The sequence below is a fragment of the Jaculus jaculus genome, chromosome 13, assembly GCF_020740685.1.
Source record: "Jaculus jaculus isolate mJacJac1 chromosome 13, mJacJac1.mat.Y.cur, whole genome shotgun sequence".
Lineage (NCBI taxonomy): Eukaryota > Metazoa > Chordata > Mammalia > Rodentia > Dipodidae > Jaculus > Jaculus jaculus.
Window position 1 is genome coordinate 24,028,351 of NC_059114.1, and position 14,414 is coordinate 24,042,764.

At 41.4% G+C, this 14,414-nt stretch overlaps 1 protein-coding gene across 3 annotated transcripts in view; it reads right to left on the minus strand.

Moving 5' to 3' along the window:
- Positions 1-14,414, minus strand: part of Hectd4 (HECT domain E3 ubiquitin protein ligase 4) — a 227,454-nt gene that overhangs the window by 109,966 nt on the left and 103,074 nt on the right. For 2 of the 3 annotated variants that reach the window (XM_045132393.1, XM_045132392.1), the window contains exons 14-21: positions 14,284-14,354; positions 11,796-11,901; positions 11,143-11,263; positions 10,233-10,361; positions 6,490-6,614; positions 3,718-3,871; positions 3,217-3,317; positions 1,362-1,560 (exon numbers count right to left, since the gene is read on the minus strand). In XM_045132393.1, coding sequence (XP_044988328.1) covers positions 1,362-1,560; positions 3,217-3,317; positions 3,718-3,871; positions 6,490-6,614; positions 10,233-10,361; positions 11,143-11,263; positions 11,796-11,901; positions 14,284-14,354 — 1,006 coding nt within the window. The remainder of the gene's footprint in view (positions 1-1,361; positions 1,561-3,216; positions 3,318-3,717; positions 3,872-6,489; positions 6,615-10,232; positions 10,362-11,142; positions 11,264-11,795; positions 11,902-14,283; positions 14,355-14,414) is intronic. The other variant, XM_045132394.1, reaches the window with a different exon arrangement.

The window sequence follows — 14,414 nt, forward strand, 5'->3', positions numbered from 1 at the left end:
AGGGATACTTGGAAAGTATATATACTTTTGTCCATGTAGTGGGCCTCTTTGTGCTTCATCATTTAATTCTAATGCTACTGCAGGCATAAGTTGAGCACACATCAGATGTCAATTATTGTTTTTAAGGGGAAAACAAATGATACCAACTAAAGTGGCAACCTCTTCTGTTTCCACTTAAATAGTCACTTCAGTTGAACCTAGGAAATGAGGGAACTAGTGCCAGGACACATGAAGCAGACCATCTTAGCCATCAGCCAAGGTGAGTTTTCAACCCTGCCAGACAGCTAGGACTCTTGACTTTCCTAAAAGCTAATGGGGAAGAGGATCCCACAACTTCTAGTCATGTGTCTCACCATCTCATGGCAAGTACACATAAGATGTCATTCATGGGGTTCAAGTCCACTTGCCCTCATACTGTCCACAAGGAACAGAGATGACATGTAGCTGACAAGATATGTATGGTACTCTTCTATACACAGAAAGCTACTGGATAACCTGCATGTGAACTTTCATATGGTGCACTCCCTAATTTCATTAGTCTTTCTTCCTAAGTTCAGTACAATGGTTAACAACTAAACAATTATCAAAAGAAATAAAAATTTAAAAAATCCTCCAGTGCCTAAAACCCTTCTGTTGAGTCCAAAATTAGAAACTAACCCTTCCTCAAAATCACCATAGGCCCTAAAACAATGGCAATGTAGAATACACATAAACGTCAGCCAGACTCCAACAAATGAGAAAACATTCTAAAAGGCTACCATCTCCCAGATGACACATAAAAACCCCAAGAACTGGGCAGTAAGACCTTTCTAGATGAAGGACCATCACACATCTACAGGATTCTCTCAAGAGGTAAGGCAGGGCTGGAGAGATGGCTTAGCAGTTAAGCGCTTGCCTGTGAAGCCTAAGAACCTCGGTTCGAGGCTTGGTTCCCCAGGTCCCACGTTAGCCAGATGCACAAGGGGATGCACGCATCTGGAGTTCGTTTGCAGAGGCTGGAAGCCCTGGCGCACCCATGCCCTCTCTCTCCCTCTATCTGTCTTTCTCTCTGTGTCTGTTGCTCTCAAATAAATAAATAATTACAAAAAAAAAAAAAAAAAGAGGTAAGGCAGAAGAATCTAAGGAGTTCTCCTGTGATCTAAGGTGCTGGAAGCTGGCAAAGACACTTTCAACATGCCTTGACAGCACTGTTCTTAGACTGCCTCAGTCACTATCCTCCATAGCATTATCTGAGGGAAGCTCTCCTTAGAGGTATCTGCAGACAGAAATCAATCAGGAATGGTGAACAGCAGCAAAGAAAAATAAGAAGCATCTAAGGATCCAGCTTAGAGTCGTGGCGACAAGAATCCATCCTCGCTTACTTTGTCATAATCGTACTGTGATGAGCACCTGCTGTCAAATCTCAGATACAGGCAGCGAGCTCCTGGGATATGGACAGTCTCTTTAAACTTATAGTTGTCTCTGACGGGGTGTACTGTTTCCACAGTCTTCCCAGCAGCCCATGGGGCAGGAATCTTTAAACCAGTAAGAAAGCCTGGCTCTTCCTTCTCTTCCAGCATTCTAAAACCAGAGAAAGAGAGAGTGCTGCAGTTTAGCAACAAGGAAAACAACATGGAAACATTAGATCACAAGTTAAGAAATTTTTCTTGAGCAGGGTGTGGTGGCACATGCCTTTGATCCCAGCACCTGTGAGGCAGAGGTAGAATTGCCATAGTTTGAGGCCGCTTTGAGAATACAGAGTACATTCCAGGTTAGCCTGGGCTACAGTGAGACCCTACCTCAAAAAAAAAAAAAAAAAGACATTTTTCTTACATTTTTTGCAGCATGTTGTGTAACAAAATGCCACCATTTAAGCAATTTGTACTAATGGAAACACCTGTTTTATTGGCAGGCACATCATAAAAACTTAAGAGTATATATAAACTTAATATTGTATTTGGACCCTCCTCTCTTCTTTCAAGAGAAAAATGCAAATGATATCCAGAAGACTTGCTTACCTCTCTTTAAAAGTTACTCAGGGGCTGGAGAGATGGCTTAGCAGTTAAGCGCTTGCCTGTGAAGCCTAAGGACCCCGGTTCGAGGCTCGGTTCCCCAGGTCCCATGTTAGCCAGATGCACAAGGGGGCACACACGTCTGGAGTTCGTTTGCAGAGGCTGGAAGCCCTGGCGCGCCCATTCTCTCTCTCTCCCTCTATCTGTCTTTCTCTCTGTGTCTGTTGCTCTCAAATAAATAAATAATTAAAAAAAAAAAAAGTTACTCAGCCTTTAATCCCAGCACTCGGGAGGCAGAGGTAGGAGGATCGCAGTGAGTTCGAGGCCATCCTGAGACTACATAGTGAATTCCAGGTCAGCATGGACCAGAGTGACCCCTACCTTGAAAAACCAAAAAAAAAAAAAAAAAAAAAAAGTTACTCAGGAAGCCAGGCATGGTGGCATATGCCTTTAATCACAGCACTCAGGGAGGCAAAGATAGGAGGATCACTGTGAGTTACAGGCTACCTTGAGACTACATGGTGAATTCCAGGTAAGCCTGGGCTAGAGCAAGATCCTACCTCAAAAAACAAAAACAAGATCAAAGCAAAACAACAACAAAAATGTCACTCAGGAAAAAGAGACAATGGAAACAACCTTGAATAGCCCCTTTCTCAAACCCCAAAGTGGTAGTGTCCTGTGAAATTTCCTTTTGTTTTTCTTTCATTTTCAGTTGTTGAAAACTCTGAGGCTTTATAACTAATTTTCACTGCAATTTTTTTTCCTTTTTTTGTTTTTTTGTTTTTTCAAGGTAGGGTCTCACTCTAGGCCAGGCTGACCTGGAATTCACTATGTAGTCTCAGGGTGGCCTCAAGCTCACCACAATCCTCCTACCTCTGCCTCCCAAGTGCTGGGATTAAAGGCATGTGCCGCCACACCCAGCTCTCCAGCCCTATTTTCATTTATTTGAGAGAGAGAATAGGTGTACCAGGGTCTCTCTAGTCATCTCTCCAGCCCCTGTTTCACAGTTCTACTATTGGTAGATGAAAATTTCAGGTCAATTTTGAAAAATCCTATGATTTATGATGAATTTATTCTAATTGGTTCTTATAAATTTATAAAGGCGTTCTGTAGTTATCTGTAAGACTCTGGCCCTTCAAGAACTTTCGACTCTTTATTGGATAATCCTTGCTAGGATATCACTTCATAAAAGCATTCCAGAAAATAAGAAAGTAGCCCAAATTACCTCTCGTCAGCAAATAGCCTGCACTTCTGGTCAGATGTGCCACATGGGGAACAGCCCACCTCGGCAAAAACCGGACACTGGGTTTTAAGCAACAAAGCCGTCTGAAACACAAAACCATACACATTTCTTAAAGTGCTTAAAGTGTTTCTTTCCTTCATTAAGAAATGCTCTGCTAGCGAGGCCACTCAACCTCATTTTCCTTAACATGGAGGGAATGCATCATCAGTAAATTACTACCCTTCCCTGGTAAGGACTCTGGACACTAAGTCTAATGGTTGCCATCAGAACATTGTCTATTAGCATTTTTACAGCTGGTCAGCAAGGACCACTTAAAGACTACCACTGGTAGTTAAATCACACAAATGGAAAATATTCCCTTAACACTCTGACTTTTTAGGACATGTTTTTCTCAGTTTCTGTAAAGGACAAATCTGTTTATGATGCCCTCTATGGCAAAGCAGGCTGGCCAGGGAGCGGGTCTGCAGGGTACAATGGTCCCACCTGGCTAGTGTAGAGCACCAGCTGCACTAGCTGAGGCATCAGGGCATCGGCCATGGTCAGGGTCTGTAGATTGGGGTGCATCAAGGAGGTCAGCAACACAGGGAGGAGGTGACCAAGCATAGTGGCCTTGGTAACTTGTTCCAAGCCCTTTAACCTGTAAGTTCAGGAAAACACAGTGTGAGCAATGTTCAAGTACAGAGAAGGAACTATCTTCTGAGTTTGATCAGTTCTCTTCAGCTGGAACCAGTGCAGTGTTTGTTTATTGTTTAAACATTCATTTGTTTGGGCTGGAGAGATGGCTTAGCGGTTAAGCACTCGCCTGTGAAGCCTAAGGATCCCGGTTCGAGGCTTGATTCCCCAGAACCCACGTTAGCCAGATGCACAAGGGGGCGCACGTGTCTGGAGTTCATTTGCAGTGGCTGGAAGCCCTGGCGCGCCCATTCTCTCTCTCTCTCTCTCTCTCTCTCTCTCTCTCTCTGTTGCTCTCAAATAAATAAAAATAAATTAAAATTTTTTTTTAAAAAAACATTCATTTGTTTGAGGGGGGAAGAGAGTAGGGCACTCCAGGGCCTCCTGCTGTTGTAAGCAAACTCCACACGCATGTGCCACTTTGTGTATCTGGCTTTACATGGGTACTGGAGAACTGAATCCAGGCCATTGGGCTTTGCAAGCAAGTTCCTTTAACCACCAAGCCATCTCCCCGGACCTGAGTGCAATGTTCATAGCTACAGTCATTCACTTCACAAAGTTTCCACCTTCTACTACTGAGGGAGAAGGAAAGAACAGAGAGCTATTCTGCTTAGTGCATTTCAGAGACTTCAAGACACATTACACAGGAGTCTTGAAATACTGTGACTGCTCTTAGTACCTCTCCAGGTTCCTGGCCTCAGGGCTGCAGGCTCAGTACTGACTCTGAGAGGAAGAAGCAGTGAATGGCTGTGAAGCAGATTCACCTGCCCATGGCTGTGAAACCTACTCCTGGCCTACAGCAACTGAACCCCATAGAAGCCACACAGGCATGCAAATTTGTTCTTCTGATCTTTTTTATTGTAGTTAAATTCACCAAGCATAAGATTAATCACCTTACTCACTTTGATGCATACAGCTCAGGGTCATTAAATAATGTACAACTGATCATCACCATCCATCTCTCTAACTGCTCAGTTTACAAACCAAAGCTCTATAACTATGGGGCAGTAATTCCCTCTCCCAGTCCTACTAGCCACCACTCCACTATCTGTGTCTATCATATTGATTACTTTAAATAGGAAAATTTTCAATTTCACTTCAAAAATCACATCGTCATCATCATTATTATTATTATTATTTTTTTTTTTTTTTTGAGGTAGGGTCTCACTCTAGACCAGGCTGACCTGGGATTAAAGGTGTGTGTTACCATGCCTGGCCAAAAATCACATTATTTTTTTTTTGTTTCAACATAGGGTTTCACTCTAGCCCAGGGTGACCTGAAATTCACTATGTAGTCTCAGGGTGGCCTTGAACTCATGGCCATCCTCCTACTTCTGCTTCCCAAGTGCTGGGATTAAAGGTGTGCGCCAGGCTGGAGAGATTGCTTAGTGGTTAAGGTGCTTGCCTGCAAAACCAAAGGACCCAGGTTCTACTCCCCAGGACCCACGTAAGACAGATGCACAAGGGGTGCACACATCTGGAGTTTGTTTGCAGTGGCTGGAGGCCCTGGCGCACCCATTCTCTCTCTCTCTCTACCTGCCTATTTCTGTATCTGTCTCTCTCAAATAAATAAATAAATATATATATATATATATATATATATATATATATATATATATACACACACACACACATATATATACATATAAATATATTTTTAAAAACTTTTAAAAAAAGGTGTGCGCCACCATACCTGGCTAAAAATCTCATTCTTAATATAGTATTTCTCTGCTAGGAGAATTAAAGTATGCAGGTCTCCAAAGAAAGTAATGAGCCATGTAAATTCTCCAAGGTTACTGAGGACAGTGGTGTTGGAACCAGCTTCCCCCATTAGGCTCCACTTACTCCCATGTGCTCACAATAAAAACTGCATGTCTTAATAGGCCTCAGCACAATGCCTGTCCAGGACGTTTTGTTCTCAGCCCCAACTTCCCATCTACCCTCTGAAAGTGGGCAAGAATCAAAGACGGACAAGGGGACGGACAAGGTTATGCAAGCGAACACTGCTGCAGGATGGCATTTAGGTCAGTGTATCTTAGTGTCCAAATCAACAAAAACACAGTACTCAGCTCAATAAAAGGAAACATGGTGGGGATTTTTAATGTGAAGCCTGAGAAAAAGCTGTGTTCCTGTGAAAGAGAATTCACCCTCTGTATAGGTCATCTCTGTAGTTGGAGAAGTGAAGTGACAATAAAGTCTTGACACTTGTATCTGGTGGCCACTTTTGTGTGGCCATTGTTTATACTACTGAGTCACTTCCATCCTGGGTGAGACACTGAGCTAGACACTTGAAAGAAAGGCCAGTTTGAGAGTGATGACAGCAAAAATGTCAGAGACCATATTGTACAACATAACCTTGTTACTCCTAGGTCGAGGCTCTTGGCCCAATCCCACCCAAAAGCACATTAAAAAGTTCAACTGCACTTGGCTTTGAATCACTTGCTATTTCAACCAATCCTCACAAAAGTTCCTCTCTTATTTAAGTGACCATTAGAAGTTACATTCTAAAAGGGTCTCAATTTGCATAAGCAAATATTTCTTCCAGAAGGGCTACAGGTCACAGTTTTCAATGCATTTCCATACCTTTGTTCCCGGTCTGCTATGTCACTGTTTATGAGGGCAGTAGTGACCTGCTGGAGCATTTCTAGCACTTCATCACATCCAGTCAGGATTTGCGTGGCAAGAGCCAAAATACTGACCTTTAGCTCCTAGGTAGAAAATATCATGATATTAGTTTGGGGTTTTGTGATAAACACACACTCACAATGACAATATGACATGATAAATTTTATGATGTATTTCCAAATGAAATGATGAATTGGCCAGAACAAGCCCAAAGCAGTGAGCTCCTCTCAGATGGCAGTAGCAATTTGATTTGGGAGGCCAAGGTCTGGAGTGCGGCCAGAAATACGCAGTATTTCACAAGAAGCGCACTGTGTGCCTAGGAGGTAAGGCCTAGCTCCCATCCCATCCAGCACAAGAGAGCTCCTGGTGGCCAGCCCAGAAACTGTCCAGGTGGAAGATTGCCTTGGGTGGTATGAGGATAGCTAAAGAGAAAAACAGAACAATAAGAGGCGCATGTATACGTGGTGAATAAAATGAGACAAAAAAACACAACATTCTCAAACAAGTGACCTTGTCCTTCCTTAATGTCTTAAAACCATCATATTTAAAATTCAGCAAGTTGAAAAATTCAATTAAAGTAGCAGGCAGTTATAGGCTACTAAACATTAAAATAAATGGTACAGAATACAAATACTATGTCTAAAAAGCACTAGTTAAAATAGTTTAGTTTATAATTATTTTCCATTAAAAATATAATCTAACTAACTCTTTAGGTTACATGTGTGTGTTGTAAATTTTTTCCTTGGAAAAATAATTAGATAACCAAGCCTATCCTGCCTTTTCTAAAAAGTCTATATTTCTCTGTGTTTATTTAGGAATTCATCAAATTTGGCCTTTCAAATTAAAAAGGGTTTTGTTAGAATTTTCTCAAATCTCTTAATGCTACTACCCATATATTAATGTTACTCTCACTTCTAGTTAAAGAAGCTTCTCTTTACAGATGGTGGTGACCACTGGGATGACTCAAAAGTCACCCCAGGGCTGAGAAGAAATGGCGGTGGAGTGTTTAGCACCACATCACCTCTTTCACACCTTCCAAGGCTCAAGGTCCATTGCAGAAGAGATGACAGAAAGAATGTAACAGCCGAAGGAAGAGTAGGACTGCTTACAATGCAATCTACCAGACACAAAATGGCCTGGATATACAAATCCCCACAGTACCTAAAAGTACCTACAAAAGATTTTCATAAAAGAAGGAAAAGATGATGACATCAAAATGAAAGAGAGACTAATTGAGAGGGGGAGGGAATATGATGGAGGGTAGATTTGTGAGGGAGAAAGTGAGGGTGGGGAGGGAATTACCATGGTTTATTGTCTATAATTATGGAAGCTGTCAATGAAAAAGTTTGAATAAAAAGTTAAAAAGAAGAGATGAAGGACCTTCCAAGGCACAGGGTCTATTATGGAAGAGGTGGCAAAAAGAATGTAAGAGCCAAAGGAAGGGTAAGACTCCTTACAACATGCTCCTCCAGACACAAAATGGCCTGGATATCCATGACCTCATAATGCCTGACACTACCTACACAAGACCTTCATAAGAGGAGGAAAAGATCATGACATCAAAATAAAAGAGAAACTGATTGAGAGGGGGAGGGGATATGATAGAGAATGGAGTTTCAAAGGGAAAGTGGGGGGAGGGAGGGCATTCTCATGGGATATTTTTTATAATCATGGAAGTTGTTAATTAAAAAAAAAAAGAAGAGAGCTGGAGAGATGGCTTAGCGGTTAAGCGCTTGCCTGTGAAGCCTAAGGACCCCGGTTCAAGGCTCGGTTCCCCAGGTCCCACGTTAGCCAGATGCACAAGGGGGCGCACGTGTCTGGAGGTCGTTTGCAGAGGCTGGAAGACCTGGCGCGCCCATTCTCTCTCTCCCCCTCTATCTGTCTTTCTCTCTGTGTCTGTCGCTCTCAAATAAATAAATAAATAATAAAATATTTAAAAAAAAAAAAAAAGAAGAGATAAAGGCCTGGAGAAATGGCTTAGTGGTTAAGGCATTGCCTACAAAGCCAAAGGACCCAGGTTCAATTCCCCAAGACTGCTTCTGTGGTCTCTAGATACTCTGGATCTCTCCTACTTCTCTGCTGCAGTTGATAATTTTTTATACACCTCACTTTTTAGTAGAAGAGTGTATTTTGCTGTTTTTTTTTTTTTTTTTTTTTTTGGCTTTTTCTCCCCTAGGCTGCTTTGGCATGGTGCCTATGCCACCATCTTAGCTGGAACCCCCCAGGACCCATGTAAGCCAGATGCACATGGTGACACATTCACCTGGAGTTCATTTGCCGTGGCTAAAGGCCCTGGCATGCCTTTTTTTTTTTTCTCTCTCTCTCTCTCAAATAAACAAACAAATAAAACTTAAAATTTTTTAAAGTTTTTAAAAAAGAATTTTCTGGAGTCTTTTGTACATGATAATTAGATCACTAAAACAAACACACAAACAAACAAAAATACAAACTGACAGATGATCTGACATGATTCAGGCCACACTCCATGGCAGCACAGTGCCAGGATTTGTAGGCTTGCTGCTGGTCCTCCATAAGCTACAGAGAGAAGTTACTGTTCCTTTTTACTAATTAGGTTGCTGAGGCAAGAGAAGGTAAATGGACAGAATTGGCAGTTTAAATAAACAATTCAGGCATACCTGACTGTTTATAAAAGGTGGTCCTATAAAGAGATAAACTCCTGGCCAGCACCTAGCAAGTCTGGTCTGCATGGCACATGTCATGAGGAGTAAGACAAGGAAAGTGCAATAGTTCTTATGGTTTCAGTGTACTCAAGTCAACACTTCAAGGAAAAATAAAGTTTTTATTGATTTCTCTAGTTTTCCCACAATTTGGGGTAGGGAGAGTTGTTTTTTGAGATAAGGTCTCAGGTAGCCCATACTGACTTTGAACTCAGTCTGTAGCTAGGGATGGCCTTAAACTCCTGATCCTCCTGCCTCCCATCTCTAGAGTGTTGGGATTACAGGCATGCACCAGTGCACCAGGTCTTAGGTTTTATTTATTTATTTAGTCATTTATTGAGGCAGGGTCTCATACTTTAATTCAGGCTTGCCTAGAACTCCATATATAAGCCAAGCTGGCCTTGAATTTGCAGTGAAGTTGTATTCCCCAAGACCTGGGATTACAATTATGCACCACTATGCCTACTTATGAAATTTTGTTTGCTTTTGTTTTTTTGAGGTAAGCTTTCACTCTAGCCCAAGCTGACCTATGTAGTGTCAGGGTGGCCTTGAGCTCACAGCAGTCCTCCTACCTCTGTCTCCCAAGTGCTGGGATTAAAGATGTACACCACCATGCCAGCTATTTTTTAAGCTATCTAAATCAAAAGAATATAATAAACCATGAAAATGCCAAAACTGTTTATAATGATATACTCTAAGATTTACATATACATGTATATATACATATATCTATTGTATATGATGAAATCACTTGTGATGGCCAAATTTTATAGCTTTTGAAAGACGATAATAAACACACAAGGAGACTAATAGAAGCATATAGATGATACATTATGAGTGTGTAACAGACATGGTAATAACCAGTGGATAATGTTTTAAAGATCTATGAAATGAGTGGCCTTATACCCCTGACAAGAATATAAGTCACATGGTGATCACTGACATCATAATACACAGAAATTTAGCTAGTTAAGCTTTACACACAGGGTAGAAAGCATCTTTAAAATAAAGCTTGGTGTTTACCTGTACCTTCAATGTCTCTCCCTGCAAGGAGTTGTCACTGTCATCATTCTCATCAGGTTTAATCAAAATAGTGTTACTGAGAAGGTGATTCTGAACTGCCATCAGATAGCGCAGGCAGGAGGATGCAGCCTTTAACACAAATAAGGGCATTTAAATTATCGAAACCCTACTAAAGGAAGGAATCATGTAATCCTTATGTTTTAAAAAAGATTTTGACAAGAGACACAAAAAGAGAAAGTATAGAAAACAGAATAAGTTAGTTTCACCCATGACGTGAATATATATATGCACATGTCAAAGTTCAATTATTATACTTTGAATTAAACTTTCTGCCTCAGCTGCACAGCCCTTCCTAATCACCCCCAAGTCTTACTTGAGCTTTTGGCCCTTAGTAGTTCTTCCCCCTCCCTCTCACGCACATACCATACAGTAGAAACCACCCAAACTGTTAACGAACCTTTTGGTTCCTATCAGCCACTATGACACACTAATAGGTTAGAAAAGTGTTAAAGGCTGGAGAGATGGCTTAGCAGTTATGGCGTTTGCCTGCAAAGCCAAAGGATCCTGGTTCAATTCTCCAGGACCCACATAAGCCACATGCACAAGGCAGAACGTGCATCTGGAGCTTGTTTGCAGTGGCTGGAGGCCACTCTCTCTCTCTGTCTCTCTCTGCTTTTTTTTTCTCTCTCTCTCAAATAAATAAATAAAATATATTTTAAGAAAAGAAAACAGTGTTAAATTAACATGGAAGGACATCACCACACATACACTAGGTAAAACAAACCCCCTAAATTTAAACAATTTATTGAATCAAGCAGTTGAAACAGTCTTAGGAATTTCAAGGCGATTTGTTGGTTGTGCATTTCTGGGATAAACAAAGTCACCTACTGACTTATTATTTTTCACTTACAGGCACAGTTGAAAGGAGCTTTTGAAAATCATCTTTAGAGACAGTTTGGCACTTGGTGATTAAGATGCAAGATTCCCGTACAACAATCTTCAGAATGTAGTGTAGGAGTTCATCATTTAGTCTTTAAAATGAAGGAAAATCAATATTGATTGCTTATAGTAAAGATATAAATTTTATAACTGGTACAACAAAAACAAGATAAAAAATTAATTCACTCTGCAAACAAATCATCTGCATCATCCAAATCAAAATGTTATCAACAAAATGGTTCCTAACCACCTAGTCCAATTATTTTAGAAACAAAGTAGAAAAACAAAGACCTGCTAACAGATCAGCGATATGACTTGTCTTCCACCAAGAGCTCGAAAGGAAGTCCCATCCACTGCTTCTGCTGAGTACTCTTCCCTGGCTCAAAATACTGTCATGACAAAACTGAAAAGCCAAGCATGGTGGCGCACACCTTTAATTCCAGCACTTGGGAGGCAGAGGTAGGAGGAATGCTGAGAGTTCAAGGCCACCCTGAGACTACATAATGAATTCCAGGTCAGCCTGGGCTAGAGTGAGACCCTACCTCGAAAAACCAAAATAACTAAATAAAATAAAGTGCACTCTATTACTCAGAAGGCTAGCAGTGACTACAGAACGGGTGTCACCTGTAATGATCCTCCTCATCACTGCCGAATCGGTTGTTCTGAAGCTGCTCAGCTAAGCTGGTTAGGATCACATCTCGCAGCTGGGACAGTCCGCTGTTCCTCTCTCCTGGCACATAGCAAAGCTCCGTAAATGATTTCAGCAACAGCACTTGAAAAACTGAAAACTGGGTATGGTGGCTCAGCCCTGTAATCCTAGCATTCAGGAAGCGAAGTCTGGAAGACTGCCATGAGTTTGGGGCCAGCCAGAGCTTCATTCATAGTGAGACCCTATCTTAACCCTTACCCCTGCCAACTTAAAAAGGAAAGAAAACGAATGGTATATAAAGAAAAAAATTTGACTCTAACCCAGGATAACATTTAACTCACAGCTATTCTCCTTCCTTAGCATCCTGAGTGCTAGGATTAAAGCTATGAGCCACCGTGCCCAGCTTGAAGTTAAAGAAAGTTTAAAGAAGTAGATTATAAAGTACATGGGGAATGAGGCATATAGTCTTACATGAAGAGTAGAGCATGAGAGGGAAGTACTAGAAACTCAAGGGTATAAATTAATTTGGCTCTAAAGAGCAGAGCAGGTGTGGAGAGATGGATTAGTGGATAAGGTACTTGCTTGCTAAGCCTAAGGACCCATGTTTGATTTCTCAGTTCCCACATAAGCCAGATGCACAAGGTGGCACTTGCATCTGGAGTTCTTTTGCAATGGCTATAGAAGCCCTAACTTGCCCATTCTCTCTCACAGTGATCCTCCTACCTCAGCCTCTCAAGTGCTAGGATTAAAGGCATGCACCACCAAGCCTGGCTCAACAAGTTGTTTTTATTTGTTTTGGCTTCGCATTTTTGTGATGGGGTCTCATGTAGCCCAGGTTGGCTTTAAATTAGCTATGTAGTCAAGAGCAGCCTTGAACTCTTGATCAGACTGTTTAGCCATTCAAGTACTGAGATTACAGTTGTGTGTCACCAAGCCAGGCTTAAAAGCCTTTTTTTTTTTTTTTTTTTTTTTTTTGAGGTAAGGTTTTGCTCTAGCCCAGGCTAACCTGGAATTCACTTTGCAGTCTCAAGCTGACCTCAAACTCACGGCAACCCTCCTACCTCTGCCTCCCAAATGCTGGGATTAAAGGTGTGTGCTACCATACCTATTTTTTTGTTATTGTTGCATGTATAGTATGTGTTTATATGTATGTGAGCATGGTGCATGTACAGGCAAGTATAGATGTGTGCACCATGTACACATACAGAAGAGAACATCAGATGTCCTCCACTATTCTTCAGTGAGACTTCCCGAGACAGAGTCTCTTACTGAAACTGCAGTTCCCAATTTTTTGGTTATACAGGCTGACCAGTGAGTCTCAGCTATCCTCCTCTCTGTCCACCTTAATACTGGGGTTACTGGCATGTCCAACTAGGGCCAGAATTTAGGTCTTGATGCTTGTGCAACAAGTGCTCTTACTCAATAAGCCACGTCCCCAGACACTGGTACATTTTTAAAATATGCTGATTAGCTTGGCGTGGTGGCGCACGCCTTTAATCCCAGCACTTGGAAGGCAGTGGTAGAAAGATCACCATGAGTTCAAGGCCACCCTGAGACTACACAGTGAATTCCAGGTCAGCCTGGGCTAGAGTGAGACCTTACCTAGAAAAACAAAAACAACAACAACAAAAAAAAATGCTGATTAATAGGAAGAAAATATAGATTTATTGTCTTGAAAATTTTTTTAAATATTTTATTTGCAAGCAGATGGAGACAGAGGAGGGAGGAAGGGAGAGAGAGAGAAAAAGGTAGGGAAGAAGGCAAAATGGGCATGTCAGGGGATCTAGCCACTGCAAATAGACTCCAGATGCATTCACCTCTTTTGTGCATCTGGCTTTATGTGGGTACTGAGAAAATGAACTCGTCATTAAACTTTGCAGATAAAGCTATAACTGCTAAGCCATCTCTCTAGCCCATGATTTACTGTCTTAATATCTACTTGTTTTCTTAGGGACAAAATAAAACAACAAACAGATGGCTACTGAGTCTGGTGCCTTACTTTGGCCTATAATGCCAGCAACTCAGGAGGTTGGAGCAGCAGAATGAAAATTCAGACTTATCTGTGCTACTTAGTGAGTTCAAGATCAGCCGGGGCAACTTAGTGTGACCCTACCTCAAAACAAAAAGTAAAAAAAGGGCCTGGTATGGCTCTGTAATGGAGTTCTTGCCTAGCACACAATGAGGCCCTGTGTTCATCCTCAGCACCAAAAAGGGAAAAAAGAAAAAAGGAGAGGGGAGGGGAGGGGAGGGGAGGGGAGGGGAGGGGAGGGGAAGGGAAGGGAGGGGAGGGGAGGGGAGGAAGAAAAGAAAAAAGAAAAGAGAAAAGAGAAAAGAGAAAAGAAAAGAAAAGAAAAGAAAAGAAAAGAAAAGAAAAGAAAAGAAAAGAAAAGAAAAGAAAAGAAAAGAAAAGAAAAGGGTGGGGAAAAGATAGTTGTTCAAAGATCATTGGAGGATAATTCTCACCTTCTGTTAAGACCAGCTTAAGGAGGTTATTAATTTCAGTTTCACCTGGGTACAAGATATTTAAACCAGAGCTGAAATGACAGAAAAGTCAAAATGTTTGTATACAAACATTCTAAAAATATTCAAACTCT